Raw genomic sequence first — 22,459 nt, 5'->3', positions numbered from 1 at the left:
GAGGTCGGGTGCCGGCTATTTGATTCAGGCACCCTCCTCTTGTATTTGTATTAACAGGTCAGTTATTTTCATTGGTGGCGCAGTGCGCCCCCCCCCCCCCACCCCCCAGTATAATAAACATTGGTGGCACAGTGCGCCCCCCCCCAGTATAAGAAACGTTGGTGGCACAGTGCGCCCCCCCCCCAGTATAAGAAACATTGGTGGCACAGTGCGCCCCCCCAGTATAAGAAACATTGGTGGCACAGTGGGAAGTGCCAGTGAGGGTTAAAAAAATTAAAAAAATGAACTCACCTCCTCCAATTGATCGCGTAGCTGCTGGTCTCCTGTTCTTTCTTCAGGACCTGTGGTGATGTCACTGAGCTCATCACATGGTCCATTACCATAGTGATGGATCATGTGATGAGCACAGTGATGTCACCACAGGTCCTTTGACAGGTCCTAAAGAAAGAACAGGAGACGATCAATTGGAGGTGAGTTAATTCTTTTTTTATTTTTTAACCCTCATTGGCACCGCCCACTTCGCCACTAATGTTTATTATATTGAGGGGGGCGCACTGCGCCACCAATGTTTATTATATTAACTTCTATGGGGCCTGCGTTGTGTGAAAAACTCACAACATAGAGCATGTTGCGATTTTCACGTAACGCACAAGTGATGCGTGAAAATCACCGCTCATGTGCACAGCCCCATAGAAGTGAATGGGTCCGGATTTAGTGCGGGTGCATTCCGGTATTTTGAATGCCGTATCTGGCACTAATACATTCCTATGGCTTTCAGGCAAATCTTCTGTTTTTTTCGCCGGAGATAAAACTGTAGCATGCTGCGGTTTTATCTTTTGCCTGATCAGTCAAAATGATTGAACTGAAGACATCCTGATGCATCCTGAACGGATCGCTCTCCATTCAGAATGCATGGGGATATACCTGATCAGTTCTTTTCTGGTATAGAGCCCCTATGACGGAACTCTATGCCAGAAAAGAAAAAACCTAGTGTGAAAGTACCCTAAAATATTACGTTTAAATACCCCCTTTCCCAATTTTACATATAAAATATATAAACAATAAATAAATAAACATATTAAATAGCGCTGTCCAAACGATTAAATTATTAAAAAAATATCTCCTATGCGGTGAGCATTTGCCATTTTTTAGTAACCTTGTCACCCCAAAAATAGGATAGGACTGTTCTATTATTGGCCGAACGTTTCATAAAATGTGAAATGCATGCGGCTTTTTTTGGTGTTGAAAGCAAATTAAAATTTTGGTATCAAAACAACCGTTGTCACGATACCCAAATTTTGATTCTGTTTCGATTTGGCGACTAAAAATTTGATTTGGCTCCTAAATTTTTCAGTTCAGGAGCCAATGGCTACTAGGTATTTTTTTTAGTCTGGAGCACTGCTATTTTTCTCCAAATGTTTTGCTTTGTGCAACTTTGTGGACATTTTTCATGGTTATACCGTAGCTGGTCAATGAGCAAATAATATATCATCAGAGAAAAAAACTGTATCCTAACACTGAAATGAAAACTACACCAGCAATCACCATCCTTAGATCCTGAGAGGTGATGGTGACATCACCTCTCAGGATCGCTTCCAATTGGCTGGACAGGTGGCGGGGGTTAACTTCCCCCAGCTCTGCTCTCCTCCTCCACACTGCTTCCTGGAGTGAGAGAGAGAGCAGCCCGTCGTCCAGCTCCTGAGCCCAGCACCCCCACTGAGCCACCATAGTGCCATCTGGCACTAAAAAGGTACCTAGGGACAGGTTAGGGAGAGCTTAGATTAGGCAGGGATACTCAGGGAAAGTTTAGGGGAAGAAAAGTTTTATTTTTGCATTACCCTGATCGGGTGTCTGGGGTCCACAGCACACTCAGCTGTGTGATCCTAGACCCCCCAGGGGTGCTATAGCTTGCCCCCCTGCCCCCCCCCACCCCCTCCACGCACATTTGTTTTGTGTGCGTGCGCTGACTGTGGCTGGCACTCTTAGCGTCCGGCCACTGTTAGCGCATCGCCCATCCCACAGCTGATCTGCTTCGGACCACTGATCAGCAAGTTTGAATCTTTTATTTTTTTCCCATTTTTATGGGCTTTCTTTTTTTTTTTTTCTGTTAGGTAAGTTCGCGAACACCCGTGCCCACACGCACACTAAATAACGTTTTCCACACACGCGCACACACACTCCCCTATGGCCCGCCAGACATTCTCGGCCGAGGAGGCATACACCGTGCTTGCCTCCGACTCCGAGAGCCCCAGTAAGGATGAGGACGACCCCACTTTCCTCTTGTCATCCACGTCCTCCTCATCATCTGGTGATGATAATGAGCCCCCAAGGCTGATGATGAGCCAAGCGGAGCAAGGGGACCCCCATGCCAGGGACCCTGTGGCCCACACTAGTATGAGCAGCTCTGGGGCTCGTACTAGTTTTCTAGCACACCAGAAAAGTCCACCTGAGCCCCCTACCAGTGAACTTGCATGGTGTACCCCAGAGGATTTTGAGCCCGTGATTCCTGATTTTGTTGGCCAACCAGGAATCCAGTTTCCCACATTGGGCTTCACTGAATATGACAATTTTAGTTTTTTTTTTCAGTGACCACTTTGTGAATCTGATGGTGGAGCAAACAAACTTGTTCGCCCAACAGTTCATTGCTCAACACCCGGGCTCCTTTTTGGCTAGGATCCGGTGGGTGGACTCCGGTCAGTGCAGCCGAGATGAGGACGTTTTGGGGCCTCGTGCTGCACATGGGCCTAGTAAAAAAAAACAGTTTTAGGCATTACTGGAGTGGGGACGTCCTCTACCAGACCCCACTCTACTGTATGGCCATGACAGGTTCCTGTTTTGAGGCCATCCGTAAATGCCTGCATTATGCAGATAATGCAGCAAATTTTGCGAGGCCTATGTACCTGGAAGGGAGGTCACTGTTGATGAGTCTCTCATTGCTTTCAAGGGGAGACTCATTTTCCACCAGTATGTTCCCTCTAAGCGGGCGAGGTATGGCGTGAAGCTGTACAAACTTTGTGAGAGTACCTCTGGGTACACTTACAAGTTTTGTGTGTACGAGTGGCGAGTTTCCTGTATTCAACCCCCAGAATGTCTCCTCACTCTGGGTATTAACGGGAAACTTGTGTGGGACCTTATGCACCCACTGCTAGATAAGGTTTACCACCTGTACGTGGATAACTTTTATACTTGTATCCCCTTGTTCCAGTCCCTCACCACCAGATTCACGTCCGCTTGTCGAAGCGTGCGGAAAAATCAACGTGGCCTCCCTACCCACCCCCTCCAGGTACCTATCCCCAGGGGTGAGACCTGTGCCCTTACCAGTGGAAACCTGTTGCTGGTCAGATATAAGGACAAGAGGGATGTCCTTGGATTGTCCACAATTCACGGTAACGGCATCACCCCTGTCCCTGTGCGAGGTACAGCGGCAACGGTCCTCAAGCCTGATTGTATTGTGGACTACAATCGGTATATGGGCGGAATTGATCTCTCTGATCAAGTCCTCAAGCCATATAATGCCATGCGCAAAACCCGGGCATGGTACAAAAAAGTTGCTTGGTACAGGTTGTCTTGTACAACTCTTTTGTGCTGTCCCGGAGCGCTGGCAACACAGGGAAATTCCTGCAGTTCTATGATGCAGTCCTCAAGGCCCTGATCTTTTCTGACTGGGAAAGAGCAGAGCGCAACACTTTCCAGGTGTGGTCCCCGATACTGGAAAGAAGGGACGGTCCCCAAAAAAGTGCAGAGTGTGTCACCGGAGGGGGATACGGAAGGACACCACCACTCAGTGTGACAAGTGCCCTGATCATCCGGGCCTCTGCATTATTAGTTGCTTCAGGGAGTATTAAACTTCCATGGAGTACTACATTTATAATTCCCCCCAATTTTAATTCTATTCGGCCACAGACAATCGTCCAGAAAAAAATTAATAAAAAAACTATGGCTCTCCATACCTAACCACTCAGATGAACACAGTCAAAAAAATAAAATAAAAACGGTGTAAAAAATGGCTTGTTCATCTGAGGGGTTAGGTCATGTGTTATTTTTATAGAGCAGATTCTTACAGATGCAGCAATACCTAATATGTCTACTTTTTAACATTTATTTAGGTTTTACACTATAATATCCTTTTTTAAACAAAAAAAAATATTTTTGTATCTCCATAGTCTAAGAGTCAGTTTATTTTTTATTTTTAGCCGATTGTCTTAAGTAGGGGCTAATTTTTTTGCGGGATGAGAGGACGGTTTTATTGGCAATATTTTGGGGTGGTAATGACTTTTTGATCGCTTGCTATTACACTTTTAGTGATGTAAGGTGACAAATAAAATTGCTTTTTTTGTCACAAAAAGTGTAATAGCAAGCAATCAAAAAGTCATATGCACCCCAAAGTAGTGCCAATAAAACCGTCCTCTTATCCCGCAAATAATGAGCCCCTACTTAAGACAATAGGCTAAAAAAAAAAAAAAAACTGACTCTCTATGGAGATACTAAAATGTTTTTCTTTTAAAAAAAAAAAGGATATTATAGTGTAAAACCTAAATAAATGTTAAAAAGTAGACATATTAGGTATTGCTGCATCTGTAAGAATCTGCTCTATAAAAATAACACATGACCTAACCCCTTAAATGAACACAGTCCCCCCCCCCCCCCAAAAAAACAGTGCCAAAACAGCAATTTTTTGCCAGATTTTCCATTTTAATCAATTTTTCCCATTAATAAAGCAAGGGTTAACAGTCAAACAGAACTCTACATTTATTGCCCTGATTCTGTAGTTTTCAAAAACACCCCATATGTGGTCGTATAATTCTGTATGGCCAAACGGCAGAGTGCACAAGGAAAGGAGCGCCATATGGTTTTTGGAACGCAGTTTTTACTGGACTGATTTTTTGACACCATGTCCCATTTGAAGCCCCCCTGATTCACCCCTAGAGTAGAAACTCCATAAAAGTTACCCCATCAAAGAAACGACATCCCTCAAGGTATTCAAAACTGATTTTTACAAACTTTTAAACCCTTTAGGTGTTCCACAAGAGTTATTGGCAAATGGAGATGAAATTTCAGAATTTCATTTCTTTGTAACCTTGCCTCACAAAAATGTAATATAGAGCAACCAAAAATCATATGTACCCTAAAAAAGGCCCCTACTAAACTGCCACCTTATCCTGTAGTTTCCAAAATGGGGTCACTTTTTGGGGAGTTTCTACTCTAGGGGTGCATCAGGGGGGCTTCAAATGGGACATGGTGTAAATAAACCAGTCCAGCAAAAATCTGCCTTCCAGAAATCATATGGTGTTCCTTTCCTTCTGCGCCCTGTCGTGTGCCCGTATAGTAGCTTATGACCACATATGGGGTGTTTCTATAAACTACAGAATCAGGGCAATAAATATTCGGTTTTGTTTGGCTGTTAACACTTGATTTGTTACTGTAAAAAATAGATTAAAATGGAAAATTTGACAAAAAATTTAAATTCTGAAATTTCATATCTATTTGCCAATAACTTTTGGAACACCTAAAGGGTTAAAAAAAGTTTGTAAAATCAGTTTTGAATACCTTGAGGGGTGTAGTTTCCAAAATGGGGTCATTTTTGGGTGGTTTCTATTATGTAAGCCTCACAAAGTGACTTCAGACCTAAATTGGTCTTTAACCGCCTCCGGACCGCCTAACGCAGATCCGCGGTCCAGAGGCGGCAGCTCTGCGCAGAGTGACGCATATACGCGTCATCTCGCGAGAGCCGTGACTTCCTGTGAACGCGCGCACACAGGCGCGCGCGTTCACAGGAACGGAAGGTAAGAGACAGGCTCTCCAGCCTGCCAGCGGCGATCGTTCGCTGGCAGGCTGGAGATGTTTTTAACCCCTAACAGGTATTTTAGACGCTGTTTTGATAACAGCGTCTAATATACCTGCTACCTGGTCCTCTGGTGGTCCCTTTTGTTTGGATCGACCACCAGAGGACACAGGTAGCTCAGTAAAGTACCACAAAACACCACTACACTACACTACACCCCCCCCTGTCACTCATTAACCCCTTATGAACCCCTGATCACCCCATATAGACTCCCTGATCACCCCCCTGTCATTGATCACCCCCCTGTCATTGATCACCCCCCTGTAAGGCTCCATTCAGACGTCCGTATGTTTTTTACGTATCTACGCACGCCTGCGCACGGCCAGGCGGACATCCGAACGCTGCAAGCAGCGTTCAGGTGTCCGCCTGCTGAGCGGAGCGGAGGCTGAACGCTGCCAAATTGATGCATTCTGAACGGATCCGCGTCCACTCAGAATGCATTAGGGCTGGGCGGATGCGTTCGGGGCCGCTTGTGAGCCCCTTCAAACGGAGCTCACAAGTGGACACCCGAACGCTAGTGTGAAAGTAGCCTAAGTAAAAGCGTTTTAAAGTTATTCACACAAGTGACACTGGTCAGATTTGCAAAAAATGGCCTGGTCCTTAAGGGGAAAATGAGCCCAGGCCTTAAGTGGTTAAAACGAACTTGTCGCCACATACCTTCAATAAAACCTCCCGGGAATAAAGAGATGCAAATGAGCTCTTGGCAAGATCTGCTTCTGATTCTACCAGATGTAAGGCAGGTATCCTATAAGTAAATGTTCGACCCTTTAAATTGGCCTTGAGACATGACTTGGATAATAAATAAGCCAGTACCTCATTTGCAGACAGCTTTTTTGGGGTGATTTCCCCTCATAAGTGCAGAGCAGAGAGTACTGGCTTAACTGGGTGAGAGGCCAAGTTAGGATTTGCAAGGTACTATTTCGCCTTGGGTACAGAGCGCCTTAGTCAGTGTGAGAAGACTTATAGGCCATACATGCTCCTCTGGAATTCTGGGAAGAAAAGGGAATTAATTCTGGGAAAGAATCCTTACTGAATAGATGCTTGCTTCTCCTCTGATTCCAGTACACTGTGCACCATCTTGATCTGTGATCCATATTCAGAGAAATAACCCTTTTTATGTTACGCTAATGAGCCCCTTAGGCGCTGCCATTGCACCCCGAGGTTCTGCTCCTTTTCCCTGGGGGGAATGCGGAGGCGGGGGGCGGTGCTGGGCTACTTCACAGTGGGCATGGCTGGGCTCCTGAAACGTTGGTAACAGCCTCTTGGGCTCCTTACTAGCCTCATTTGCATATATATATAAAATCGTTTATTTGATTGAATAAAAGCACTCAGAGCTATGGGAAATGTTGTTGACGTGCTAGTGGCGATCTAGCAGCACATGTGCTCAGCTCTATAGGCTCAAACTAGCTGACAGAATCCCTTCAAGACCAGTGTCTAAATCGCTGGTCTTAATAAATGAAATGGAGTGGTAGAGAGCAGGTACAGTCTTCAGACCCTTTCACTTTTTTCCCATTTTTTTATGTTGTGGCCTTGTATTAAAAAAAAATTAGTTTTTCTCCATCATTCTTCACTCAATACCGCATAATAAGAACGTGAAAACAGAATGTTCAAAATCTTTGCTAATTTATTGAAAAGGAAAAAACTCTTGCATTGACATAAGTATCCAGAGTTTCAGACCATTTACTTAGTACTTAAGCCACTTTCACACTCGCGTTTGGTGCGGATCCGTCATGGATCTGCACAAACGCATGCGTTGAGATAATACAACCGCATGCATCTGTTCAGAACGGATCAGTTTGTATTATCTGTAACATAGCCAAAACGGATCCGTCTTGAACACCATTAAAAGTCAATGGGGGATGGATCCATTTTCTATTGTGCCATATTGTGTCAGTGAAAATGTATCCATCCCGATTGACTTACATTGTGTGTCAGGATGGATCCGTTTGGCCCAGTTTCGTCAGACGGACACCAAAGCGCTGTAAGCAGCTTTTGGTGTCTGCCTGCAAAGCGGAATGGAGGCGTAACGGAGCCAAATTGATGCATTCTGAGCGGATTCTTATCCATTCAGAACGCATTAAGTGCAAAACTGATCGGTTTTGGACCGTTGGGGGATCCCTGAACGGATCTCACAAACGGAAACCAAAACGCCAGTGTGAAAGTAGCATTAGTTGAAGCACCTTTGGCAGCATTTACAGTCTCCAAGGTTTGCACATTTAGATTTGGGTACTTTCTGCAATTTTTCTCTGCAGATCCTCTCCAGATCTGTCAGGTTGGATGTGGATTGTCGATGGATAGCCATATTCAGTTCTCAGCAGAGATGTTCGATTGGATTAAAGTCAAGACTCTGGCTGGAGCACTGAGTGATATTCAAAGTGCTGTCTCTATGCTTGTCATGGCTGAGGATGGGGGAAACCCTCAGCCGTGCGATGCCATGAGATGTTAATCGCTACTTGGTCAGGACAACAGAATAAGGGAGCAGGTCACCTCCTAACGCATCCCTAATCGGACCCTGACTCCTAGCTGCATGAGCCGACCTTGAAGGTAGGAGGACTCATGCTCAGGAACCTCGGATCCCTACTCACCCTCCGCCGATCCCTGAGCTAGTAGTTGGGTAGACCACCTGTTCCTCCTGGGCGCGGAGAAACAGGAGTCTAAACTGTCCAAGCTGCAAGGGGATATAAACATAAACAGACTATGGATATGGCAGGAGAGAGAAAGACTTCCACCCCTACCTGCCACAGACACACTGACTGGATCCGTGAGCTCAAGTGCTGAAATCCACACACAGACATAAAAGGACACAGCACAAATAAACACACAGGAGGCCAGAACCATAGCTGCAATAATAACAGACACCACATAAACATAAACTTAACATCACATAACAACATTTATGACCACAAGGGTGGCCCTCACTGGCAGATGGTAAAAGACCAGGAGGATGACTCCAGCAACATGCATGGAGTACCCCTCAGACATCAGGTCTCAACTGAGGCTAAATAGCCCATGTAGCCACACCCACACAGACACACCCAGTGCTCACACATAAGGAAGGGAACTAACCCTTCTCACACCAGGGAAGGGAAGACAGCCACTTAAAGGGGACGTACACCTATAAATAAACCTCGTTTACAAAAACAGAGACAAGGCACACCTACATAGACATGCACTTACAAGAAGCTGCCTAGCATCAGCTCAGGCTGCTATGCTGTTACATAAATATTGTTGCCAGCGGCAACCACAGGTGAGGCCACATACTTCAGCCCTCACCTGTGATTGATAACCAGACTTAGACCACAGGCAACTGCATGCGGTTACCGTAGTCACTACCATGACCATGGTCGTGACAATGCTATTCTTGTGTTGCCCTTGCTGTGTGTGGGCCAATGTTTTGTTGGAAGGCAAACCTTTGGCCCAGTCTGAGGTTTAAAGCACTCAGGTTCTCATTAAGGGTATATCTGTGTTTGCTCCATTCAGCTTTCTCTCAACCCTTTCCAGTCTCCCTGTCTCAGCCACTGAAAAACACCCCCTCAGCATGATGCTGCCATCTCCGTGCTTTACTATAGAGATAGTATTGGGCAGGTGATGAACATGGTATGGTTTCCTCTAGACATGACGTTTGAATTGAGGCGAAAGAGTTCATTCTTGGTTTCATCACACCAGAGAATCCTTTTTTTCCTCACAGTCCGAGAGTCCTTTAGGTGCTTTTTTGCAAACTCCAGGCAGGCTTACATGTGGCTTTTACTGACAAGAAGCTTCTTTGTGGCTCATCTGCCATAAAGTCCAGATTGACGGAGTGCCACAGTGATAGTTGACCTACTGGAAGTTTCTCCCATCTACACAAAGGACCTTTGGATCTCAGCCAGAGTAACCATTGGGTTCTTGGTCACTTATTTAACCAAGACCCTTCTCTAAATACTTAGTTTGGTGGTGTGGCTAGCCTATGAAGAGTCCTGGATGTTCCGAACTTTAAGAATTATGGAAACCACAATGCTCTTGGGTATTTGTACCCTTCCCAAGATCTGTGCCTCCACAGAATCCTGCCTTTAAGCTTCACAGACAGTTCTTTCCCCATCACGGCTTGGTTTTTTATATGTATTGTCAGCTGTAAGACCCTATATAGACAGGGATGTTTATTTCCAAATCATGTCCAGTCACCTGAATATACCGCAAGTAGACTCCAGTCAAGGTGCAGAAACATCTAAAAAATGATCAAGAGAAATGATAGGCCCCCAGAGTTAAATTTCAGGTGTCACAGCAAAGGGTCTGAATACTTCTGTCCATGCAAAACTTTAGCTTTTCCTTTTTAATAAACTTTCAAAAGTTTCTAAAATTTTGTTTTCAATTTCTCATTATGAGCGCAAAACTTGGTGGCTAGATTTTCACTCATGCTCCCACTGTTGGCCTGCCTAGTCTGTCCACACTTTACTCATTAGCAGAAGCGGAAGTTAATACTTTGTTTGTGCCGAGCATGGAACACTGATTCCCTGTATGTTAGTGAGTAGCAGACATAGGCCTCATGCACACGACCGTTGTGTGCATCCGTGGCCGTTGTGCCGTTTTCCGTTTTTTTTCGTGGACCCATTGACTTTCAATGGGTCCGTGGAAAAATCGGAAAATGCACAGTTTTGCAGCCGAGACCGTGATCCGTGTATCCTGTACGTCAAAAAAATATGACCTGTCCTATTTTTTTGACGGACAACGGTTCACGGACCCATTCAAATCAATGGGTCCGTGAAAGAACACGGATGCACACAAGATTGGCATCCATGTCCGTGATCCGTGGCCGTAGGTTACTTTCATACAGACGGATCCGAAGATCCGTCTGCATAAAAGCTTTTTCAGAGCTGAGTTTTCACTTCGTGAAAACTCAGATCCGACAGTATTTTAGAACACAGAGACGTTCCCATAGTGATGGGGACGCTTCAGGTTAGAATATACTAAAAGAACTGTGTACATGACTGCCCCCTGCTGCCTGGCAGGTGCTGCCAGGCAGCAGGGGGCAGACCCCCCGCAGCAGGGGGCAGACCCCCCCCCCCTGTAGTTAACACATTGGTGGCCAGTGCGGCCGGCGCCCCCCCTCCCCTGTAGTTAACTCGTTGGTGGCCAGCACCCCCCCCTCCCCTGTAGTTAACTCATTGGTGGCCAGCCCCGCCCCTCCCCTGTAGTTAACTCATTGGTAGCCAGTGGGCCCCCCTCCCTCCCCTGTAGTTAACTCGCTGGTGGCCAGCCCCCCCTCCCTCCCCTGTAGTTAACTCATTGGTAGCCAGTAGGCCCCCCTTCCTCTCTTGTAGTTAACTCGTTGGTGGCCAGCCCCCCTCCCTCCCCTGTAGTTAACTCATTGGTGGCCAGTGGGCCCCCCTCCCTCCCCTGTAGTTAACTCGTTGGTGGCCAGTGGGCCCTCTCCCCTCCCTCCCCCTCCTAATTAAAATTTCCCCCCCTATCATTGGTGGCAGTGGAGTGTACCGATCAGAGTCCCAGTTTAATCGCTGGGGCTCCGATCGGTAACCATGGCAACCGGGACACTACTGCAGTCCCGGTTGCCATGGTTACTTAGCAATTTGTAGAAGCATCATACTTACCTGCGAGCTGCGATGTCTGTGTCCGGCCGGGAGCTCCTCTTACTGGTAAGTGACAGATCATTAGGCAATGCACCGCACAGACCTGTCACTTACCAGTAGGAGAAGTGCTCGGCCGGACACAGACATCGCAGCTCGCAGGTAAGTATGATGCTTCTACAAATTGCTAAGTAACCATGGCAACCGGGGCTGCAGTAGCATCCCGGTTGCCATGGTTACCGATCGGAGCCCCAGCGAATAAACTGGGACTCCGATCGGTACCCTCCACTGCCACCAATGATGGGGGGGAGATTTTAATTAGGAGGGGGAGGGAGGGGAGAGGGCCCACTGGCCACCAACGAGTTAACTACAGGGGAGGGAGGGGGGGCCCACTGGCCACCAATGAGTTAACTACAGGGGAGGGAGGGGGGGCTGGCCACCAATGAGTTAAAAACAGGGGAGGGAGGGGGGGCCCACTGGCTACCAATGAGTTAACTACAGGGGAGGGAGGGGGGGGCTGGCAGTCATGTACACAGTTTTTTAGTATATTCTAACCTGAAGCGTCCCCATCACCATGGGAACGCCTCTGTGTTAGAATATACTGTCGGATCTGAGTTTCACGATCTAACTCATATCCGACAGTATATTCTAACATAGAGGCGTTCCCATGGTGATGGGGACGCTTCAAGTTAAAATATACCATCGGATTGGAGAAAACTCTGATCCGATGGTATAAAAGGGACTCCTGACTTTACATTAAAAGTCAATGTGTTTGCAATTGCACCATATTGTGTCAACGTCAAACAGATCCGTCCCCATTGACTTGCATTGTAATTCAGGACGGATCCGTTTGGCTCCGCACGGCCAGGCGGACACCAAACTTTTTTTTCATGTCCGTGGATCCTCCAAAAATCAAGGAAGACCCACGGACGAAAAAACGGTCATGGATCACGGACCTACAGACCCCGTTTTTGCGGACCGTGGAAAAATACTGTCGTGTGCATGAGGCCATATGTTTGTTGTTCGTCCTAGCCTGGTGCCCCATGGATTTCCTCCTTGTGAAAGAAAAGTGCAATGCTGGCATTGCTTTTACTCCAGCACTGGAGATTGTGACTGGCAGCAGATGCCCTCCTCATTTCTCCTGATATCTGCCTACAAGTTGCAGGGGACACCAAGTGTCTACAAGTTCCTCAGGTATCTGGTCCAGGATGTGATTAGTCAGTGCATGTGTCTCCAGTCCTCCAACACTAGCTGCCTGATGCTATTAACACCAGAACCTCAGCAAATTGTCTGTACACATTGACCTGCTGATTAGAGAGGAGAGATTGTGGCCACTGTGTTGAGTAGCGTATGGCATCTTCTACGGTTTGTGTCCCTGACCATGTAATTGTGATGACTGACAAACAATGACTTTTACTACATAAATATTACACTTGCCCTTTAAAAATATATGGGATGGATATAAAGGGCACTACACTTATTGTCCACATTTGTGGTTTGCACATAAATACAGTCAATTGTTTTTTGTTATCATCTATTCCAAGCTGAGAAGAGGCTGAATGTAATGTTGTAATGTTCAGTGATTGAGAAGCAAATGTTTGGCCTCTACCTTTCAACATGTGCAGTATTGCAGCTTCCCCACCCCAGTGCTTTATATTGTATTTAGAACCATCTAATATATAAAGCTCAGTGTATATGTGTGTGTGTCTATGTATATATGTCCGCTAAAGGAATCTGCACCATCGCATTTACAATCACGAAATTTGGCACACAAGTACATCAGGTGTCCGAGAAGGTTTTAGACCGGGTCTCAGCTCTCTAGCACATACCGTTCCCGAGATATTCCCCAAAAATGCAAATATGTTACATCACATGACCTACATTAGCCAATAGAAGCTTGCAGGTCTTTCTCTTCATATCCCAACCTCATATCTCAACTGCCATACACACGGTCACATGTCCCTTATCAGCCAATAGAAGCTCGCAGGTCCTTAGTCTCCACATATACACAGTTTTACACCAGGTTTCCATAACAACCCAGCCATTTTTATTCACTGGTAAATACTAATTTATTAATACTGGTAATACTGGTAAATACTGGTAAATGTCCCCCAAAGATCTTCACCTTATGGGGGGCAAAAAGAAGAAAAAAAGTTTGAGGTATAAAAAACAAAAACAAACACTTTCCCCTCATCAAGACATTTATTGTAAATTGTTATAGTAAAAAATAAAAACTAGACATATTAGGATATTAGGTATCGCCAGGTCCATAATGACAAGCTCTATAAAAATATCACATTATCTAACTCCTCAGGTGAACGCTATAAAAATATATATATATTAAAAACTATGCCAGAACAGCCATTAATTTGTCACTTTGCCTCCCAAAAACATAATATAAAGCGACTAAAAAGACGAATGTACATCAGAATGATACTAACGAAAAAGTAATCCTCACACAAGACCATTGCCAAAAATATGGCTTTCAGAAAATGGTGATACAAAAACAATTTAAAAGAATATGCTTTTATTATATAAAAGTAGCATAAAAAAACTATAAAATTGGTATCTCTGTAATCGTATGGACAGCAGAAAAACATTTACGTGTCATTTTTCTTGCACAGTGCACACCACAATACCATACCCAAAAAGCTATTGCAGAGTTGCTGAAATAAAGTGAAATAAAAAGCAATCAAAAAGTCATATGTTCCCCAAAATAGAACCAATGGTAATGACAACTCTGCAAAAAAAAAAAAAAAAGAATAGCACTCATACAGCTCCATTGAGAGAAAAACAAAAATGTATGGTTGTCAGAAAATGCTAGAGCTACCCAAACAGCAGTTTCCATCCACATTAAGAGGATTTCTGTAGAACCTGCTAACAATTTAAGGGGGATGGTTTCAGATGGCACACTCTGGACACAATATATTGGGCACTGAAATGCCATATCTGTGGAAAATTAGCAATTTTCATTTATCACCATCCCCTGCTCATTAATTTCTGCAAAATACCTGTGGTATCAAAAAGCTCACTCCGCCCCTTGATAAATAACTTAAGGGATGTAGTTTACTTACAAAATGGGGTCACTTATTGGGGTTTTCCACTGTACGCATACCTCAGGATCTCTGCCAATGTGCTGTAGTGCTGAAAAACGCCCAAAAAAGTCAAATGACGCCACTTTCCTTCTGAGCCCTGCCACATGCGCATACAACAGCTTACGTCTACGTTTGTAGAATTTCTGTACCAATTAGAACCCGCATAACAATTAAAGAAGTGTAGTGTGAGTCTTATATGGTACCAGCTGGGCACAGCATATGGGGCATTGGAATGCAATATCTGTGGAAAATTTCAATTTTGATCTTGCATTGTCGCGCATTCATTTCTGCAAGTGTTTCTAAATTATTTGAAATGCCTGTGGAGTTAAAGCACTCGCTACATCCCTTGATAAGTTCCTTAAGGAATGAAACCATTCCAGCTAAATCTGCCTTTCAAAAACCATCTGGCACTCCTTCCCTTCTGAATCCTGCAGTGTGCCCATACAGCAGTTTACGATCACATATGGGGTGTTGCCGTTTTCAGGAGAAAATAGGTAACAAATTGTGTGTGCTTTTTTTCCCCTGTTAAAACTAAAACTTGAAGTTAAAGCAACATTTTAATGGAAAAAATTTAATTTTTCATTTTCACTGCAAGTGTTTCTAAATTCTATGAAAGGTCTGTTGGGTCAAAATGCTCACTACATTTCTTGAAAAATTCCTTGAGGGGTAAAGTTTCGGAAACTGTCATTTCTTGGGGGTTTCCATCTGTAGCAATACTTCAGGGTCACTTCAGATGTGACATGGTGCCTTCAAAATCTGCCCTCCAAAAGCCAAATGGTGCTATGACCATACAGCCGTTTACGGCAATATATGAGGTATTGTATTCAGGAAAAAATTGTTATCTTTCAATGGAACGGAAAAATGGAAATACAGAAACGGAATGCATATGGAGTACATTCCATTTTTTTTGCGGAACCATTGAAATGAATGGTTCCGTATACAAACCGTATCCGGAACGCAAAAAACGGCACATAAACGGAAAAATAAAACGGTTGTGTGCAAGAGGCCTTAGGGTCTCTTCAAATGAAACATGGTGCCCAAAAACCATTTTAGAAAAATCTACCTTCCAAAAACCATATATTGCTCCTTCACTTGTGAATGGTTGTAATTACACTGCACCACTAGTACAATGTAGGACAGTGTGTAGGTAATTTTTAATGGCAGCATTTATTATTCCTTGCAATGTAGTGGGAAGCTGTAAAAAATAAATAAAAATGGGCTGAAACTGGGAAAAAAACTTCTGACACAGTTTATGGTGTTCCCTATGCAGTAAAACTGACATGTTATCTTAAGTATCCTACTGCTCTACCATGGTAATGAGTATTTGATGGTCTGAAAAGCAAAACTTAAAAAAAAATCTAAATCATATTTTTTTTGGGTGGGATTTGTGTAGAAAGGTAAGATGACATATGAATTAGTTTATTTGCAGAGAATCTAGAATACCTATTGGTGTTAACTTTTGTTAATGATCTTTGTACTGTAAATTTGTAAGCTTATTTTACCTGTGCAGTTTGTATGAAAGGGGATTTTGTCAGCAGTTTTGACCATGCAAAACTGTTGACAGCAATAGCTAGAGGCTGAGAGCAGTTCAATCATACCTTTTGTGGTGCTTTTAGCAACACTAGGAATGTGAATAACATCTTTTATTCTGCCAGTGCAAATATTCTGTTCCTGCAAGTGCAATGGATTCACAGCTGCAGTGTGACATGCTCTCTGCATTGAGCTGCTTCACAAAAACCGCTGTGCTCTGAGAAACAGCTGTAGTATCCAACCAGGAGACCATTACAGCTGTCGATCAGACGGTGAAGGCTGTGAAGTGCAGAGTGCACTTAAGGAGCAAAATCTGGCAGAATAAAAGTTCATGTTCACACTACACATGATAATAAAAAAAAATCCACAAAAGAAATGTGCTCTCCTACATTCTATGTAATGAGGCAGTTTAGTATTATTCCACAAACTCTTGTTCATTTGTCTTATAAAGAGGGCTGGACCCTACATTAGGACCCCTTTTCATAGCCAGTCCATAGGCCTGCAGTGGTAACAGCAGGGGAAAAGCATGCTAAGAAGATTGCCTGGCTGGCTTCATCATAAAAAGGCATTGTCATGATAAGACAACCCCATTAGGTGTTCACCCGCATGGAGAAAGTGGTAGTGTTCTCTATATAAAAAAAAAGAAAAATGATTGCAAACTGATATTTTCCTATAATGTTAGACAATTAAAAATATTATATACTATTGCTTTCCAATAGTTTTCAAAATGACTGATAGTTTATCTATCTAGCCCATTTGAAAGGTTTACTAGTAATGTACTAAGACTTTAAATACTAATTTTGAGAAAAGGGTACAGATAGCAGCCAAAAGACAAGACCAAAAACTGTGCATTGCTGTCATTACACATAGCCGAGTCTACTAGAAGCACAGGCATAAAAGGTGAATTATATTTATGTATAAATAACAAATGGTGTAAATGTAGAGAGCAGAAAAGAAAGAGATAGTAAGGAGAAATAAGTGAAGAGAAAGAGATTAAACTTGCTGCTTTGTTCAAAAATTCTCTTAAATATTGGAATAAGTTGTTTGGGCATCTAGCTCCATCCACTTCTCTGTGTAGCCACCAGATGTGCACTCAAGACATCAGAGAATAACACCACCAAGGTCCTTAGCGCCAACCAAACTTTTTACTTGCTTTCTACCCAACTACCCATAAGTCTGCATTTCCCTTGTGTTTCCTACGACTTGCAGTTCAAGTCTTGAGAACATTACGTGTTGCAACAGAGGGGCAAGTGTTTCCTACTATTTGTTCCAAAGCTGTGGAGCCATCTGTTAAGTTAAACAGGAAGGTCTGGTTTGTCTCTCTCTCCCGGGCTTGTTTTGCTATTTTGGGAGATTCACTTCTCCCTAAGTAGAAGAAGGACAGTATGGTCTGATTATGGGACTCCTTATATGTTGAAGACAAGAGCTTCTGTTTTACCCATCTGCTACTGTTTGAGGTGTATTCATTATTAATAGAGGCAGCGACAGTTCCTGCTCAGATATGCAGCCTTGCTTGGGCAAATGAGACATTCTTCAGCAAATTGCTTTCGTTTTTGATTGCTGATTGTACGCGTGTCACCAAGCTGACTCAAGGTTCATCGATGCATGCTCAGTAAATTAAAAGGAACATAAGTATGGATCAGCCGAGAGAATGAATTCTGTGCCTACAATGACCCAAGGCCATTTAATTTTCTGCTTAATTTTGTTGCAGTCAGTTTGCATTTTGCGTTATTATGCAGTAGGAAATTAACAATAAATAACAAATTTGGTCCTCCTGTGTTACTAATGATATTTCTTTATACGTCTTTGTAATTCTATTTTTCATCTGAAAGGTTCAAGGTCTGTTCCTGTCTGATACCCAGGCAGGTATAGAAGGAAACAAGAGTAAAGGAAGACTATTTTAATAATTATAGATTTTAGTGTATAGTCCATTTAAATAAATATTAACAGTCTTTAAAATTTAATTTACAGATAATCAGAGAAACATGGAAACAGATGAGGCACAGGATATGACCCAAATGTCAGGTGAGGTCAATTTAAAATTATGAGGAGACATTCAAACTGAACAGCATGAATCATATAAGATGTTTGATGTTGTACTGGTAATAGGGAGATTTTATTCAGCAAAAGAATCCACTGGTTTGCCTCATACATCCATGGGATGACCCATAAACCACAGTTTCCTATAGGTATTTCAGTTTTTCACCCCATATAAAGTTTTTACTTTATAAAAAGAACATTAGGACAAGTTTAAAGTTTACATGAACATTAAGTAAGATGTCTTGAGCAATGCATTGTCAATAGACAGGACAGATAGATTTAATTGACTGCAGTACTTGAAGACATGTTTGGTGAAAACATTCCTTCAGAGGACTTTAAAGGGGTTGGCTAATGTTCCAGAGGATTTTTGATACTTGTGTTTTTTTCATGTCTGGGTTCCAGAAGCATTCCACTCTACACATGCATTATTTCAGCGTTCTGAAAGGAGCGCTCTGTATGCGCGATTGTACCAGCGTTTACAATCGCACATACAGAGACAAGCGATGCCCATTGTCGCGCGTTCCCGAAAGTCTATGTACGGGAACGCGCGACAAAACGCCCCAAAGAAGCTCAAGAACTTTTTGGAGCGTAGGGCGTTTTTCAGCGCGTTCAAACGCTCTGTAAAACGCTCAAGTGTGAACCAGGGCCATAGGGAAGCATTGGTTTTCATGTGTTGAGCGTTTTACAGCGCGTTTGAACGCGCTGTAAAACACTCAGGTGTGAGCCCAGCGTTACTATTTATATTCAGTAAGCTTCTGGTTCCTCCACGCTTATTAGGATCTTGCTTATTAGGATAGTGCTTCTGTGGGCGAGTTCAGCACAGTGACAACACCTTCCCTATGACATCATGGTGTGTGCTCCCAACAGCCAAGAAGAGGGCAACGGACTGTGTATAATTGTAAAAGGTAATCGCTTTCTAGTGCACACGTCCCTGAGTGGGACCTCTAGGGAGATGCGCTTGAAAGTATTGCATAGCATAGGAGACAGAGCGGATTGGACTTGATATTGCTGTTTCACCAATCAGTGGGTCAGGTGCATGCGCATTAGCACAAGGATATCTGGAAAGTGCACTGAGACCTGGGAGGCTTTGTCACATAATCGCACACATCTTCACATCATATGGACACATCAGGATTGCTGCTGGAGAAGTTGGGAATGCAGCGGAACACACAGTAGTTGTATTTGTACATTTTATAGGATATTTGTGACATAGTTGGCAAAGTAATAAATAATAATATAACTTTCTTGAATTTTGCCCCAACATGGCTAAATGAAGCTGTGTATTTTCCAAGATGTACTTTTTATTAATGGCATTTTGGGGCAAGTATACCTAAGTATTTAGGGGGAGATTTATCAAAAGTGGTTCAAAGAAAAACTGGCTTACTTGCCCATAGACCACAATCAGATTGATTCTTTAATTTTTCAAAGGAGCTCTGAAAAATGAAAGCCAGTTTTCCTTTGTACCACTTTTGATAAATCTCCAAGTTTTTAACTTTTATCAGATCAACTTCAAAAGGCCCTTTTACACAGGCAGATTATTGGAAATGAGCGTTCATATGTCATGTGTAAACATGGATCTACTGCCCAGAATCAATGGGGAAGAGTTATCAAAAGTGTAAGGAAAACTTAGTCTTAGTTGTCCATAGCAACCAATCAGATTCCACTTTTCATTTTTTCCAAGTTTGAAGGCTATGTACAGCTTTCTGTGGCAACTTTTTTCTGATTGTGTTATACTCATTTTGGGCTAAAATCATTTTTTCAGTTGGTCTTTATTAAAAATATTGAGTCATTCTGTCACAAAGGTTTATTTTCACTTTGTGTTGGTCATCTAATAACCCTTATCTCTAATTTACTAAGAGGTCATAAAAACTTATCAGTAAGATAAGAATTTAGCTATAATGAGTGTTTATAAGGTCAGAGCCATCAGTTGAGCTGCCTGATAGAAAAGAGTGAAAATTCATATCCTGCTCCTAGATAAACTCCTGGCTGCACAAAGACAGTGGTTGATGTTTAGCTCAAAATTAATTCAATGCAATAATAAAAAAATGCGCCAAAGGTGTACTTAGCATTTAACTAACCCACCTTTCCCAATTTTGCAAAAATACAAACAATAAAAAATAAATAAACATATCAGGTATCGCCATGTTCTAAAATGTCTGAACTATTAAAACATTTTTTTAATTTCTGAACACTGTAAGGCTACTTTCACACTAGCGTTCGATCGGATCCGTTCTGAACGGATCCGATCATAATAATGCAGATGGAGGCTCCGTTCAGAACGGATCCGTCTGCATTATTTTAGCATATAAAAGCTAAGTGTGAAAATAGCCTCGTACGGATCCGTCCAGACTTTCAATGTAAAGTCAATGGGGGACGGATCCGCCTGAAGATTGAGCCATATTGTGGCATCTTCAAACGGATCCGTCCCCATTGACTTACATTGTAAGTCTGGACGGATCCGCACGCCTCCGCACGGCCAGGCGGACACCCGAACGCTGCAAGCAGCGTTCAGCTGTCCGCCTGTCCGTGCGGAGGCGAGCGGAGGCTGAACGCCGCCAGACTGATGCAGTCTGAGCGGATCCGCTCCATTCAGACTGCATCAGGGCTGGACGGCTGCGTTCGGGTCCGCTCGTGAGCCCCTTCAAACGGAGCTCACGAGCGGACCGACGAACGCTAGTGTGAAAGTAGCCTAACAGAAAAGCCAATAAAAACAAGCAAATCACCATTATTTAGTCACCTTGTACCCCCAAAAAGTTGAATAAGGGCTCATGCACATGACCGTATGTATTTTGTAGTCCGCAAAAAACTGATCCACAAAAAAAAATGATGACATCTGTGTGCATTTCGTATTTTGCTAGCCCCTAATAGAACAGTCTTATCCTTGTCCATAATGTGTGACAATAATAGGAGATGTTCTATTTTTGGGCGGAACGGAAATACGGACATATGGAAATTGAATGCACTTGGATTAAATTCTTTTTTTTTTTTTGCGGGCCCATTGAAATGAATAGTTCCGCATATGGTCTGCAAAAAAAACGGCCACGGAAAGGAAATGCATTCGTGTGAATATGCCCTAACAGTGATAAGTTGTATGTACCAATTAAAACTACAGTTTGTCCTACAAACGAAACTCCTCATACAGCTCAGTACATAGAAATGTAAAAAAAGTTATGGCGATGCACTGAAAATGTTTTTTTTTTTTCGAAGGTTATTTTTTTTAAAGTGATAAAATAAAAACTATACAAGTTTGATATCTATGTCATCATATTGAGATGCATAATAAGGACATCATGTAATTTTTAGCACACGAACGCTAAAAATCTAAAAAACCTTGGCGGAATTTTTTTATTTTAAACCACAATTTTTTATTTTCAAATTATCCAATACGAGACATGGTGAATTAAACAATGCCATACAAAATATGTCTTCTCCCACAAAAAAAGCCCTGGCCCCATAGAAGTGAATGGGGCTTCAGTGGAAAAAACGCATTGCATCCGGAAGCAAGTGTGGATGCAATGCGATTTTCACTGATGGTTGCTAGGAGATGTTTGTAAAACTTCTGTTTTTTTAATCACGTGTGATATGCGCGTGAAAAACGCATCAAAACGCATTGCACCCGTGCAGAAAAAATGAACTGAATGCAATTGCAGACAAAACTGACTGAACTTGCTTGCAAAATGGTGCGAGTTTCATTGAACGTATCCGGAGCTAATCCGTCACTCTCGTGTGAAAGCGGCCTTAGGGGCACTTTTTTTTAATTATTGCATTGTACTTACTTTGAGCTAAAAATAATTTTTTCAATTGGTCTTAGGTTAGGGGCAGCACTGAAATATGTGGAGGGGATGGATTTTTCCTCTCTTTGTGGTTATTTACTTCTCATTCATTACATCTGTTCACATATGAGGCCGACACAGCTTTATTATATTAAAGGGGTTGTGCAGTGCTTCAATATTGATGACCAATGCTCAGGATAGGTCATCAATATCAGATTGGCGGGGGTCTGATTCCCGCTGATCAGAGGTTAAAGCAGCTGCTTCCGCTTTAAAATTACCTGTGTGTCATCTCCTTTGTATAGGTGATACAGTGTAATTACAAAGCAATCAGTTGAATGGAACTAGCATTTGTAATTACACTGCACCACTGCTGCAAAGGAGATGATGTGCTTATAGGTTTAAAGAAGAAGTAGCCCTCGTACGAGCACCACTGCCCCTTCAAACAGCCGACTCCCAGGAGTCGGACCCCCACCAATCTGATATTGATAAGCTATCCTGAGGACAAGGCATCAATATTAAGTAAGAGAACAATAGGAAAAAAATATTTTAACCCCTTCCTGAGATCCGTCGTACATGTACGTTCTTTAAAGATGATCACCGCTCCGGAGCAGAGTGAGC

At 43.1% G+C, this 22,459-nt stretch overlaps 1 protein-coding gene across 8 annotated transcripts in view; it reads left to right on the top strand.

The window, feature by feature from the left end:
• IKZF1 (IKAROS family zinc finger 1) overlaps positions 1 to 22,459 on the top strand; it is a 147,529-nt gene that overhangs the window by 14,705 nt on the left and 110,365 nt on the right. For all 8 annotated transcript variants that reach the window (XM_044293519.1, XM_044293516.1, XM_044293515.1 and 5 more), the window contains exon 2: positions 18,000 to 18,053. In XM_044293519.1, coding sequence (XP_044149454.1) covers positions 18,000 to 18,053 — 54 coding nt within the window. The remainder of the gene's footprint in view (positions 1 to 17,999; positions 18,054 to 22,459) is intronic.

This window comes from Bufo gargarizans, chromosome 5 (genome assembly GCF_014858855.1).
Source record: "Bufo gargarizans isolate SCDJY-AF-19 chromosome 5, ASM1485885v1, whole genome shotgun sequence".
In the NCBI taxonomy this organism is placed as follows: Eukaryota; Metazoa; Chordata; class Amphibia; order Anura; family Bufonidae; genus Bufo; species Bufo gargarizans.
Note: the sequence above shows the minus strand (reverse complement) of the source record. Positions and strands in the feature narration are given on the sequence as shown.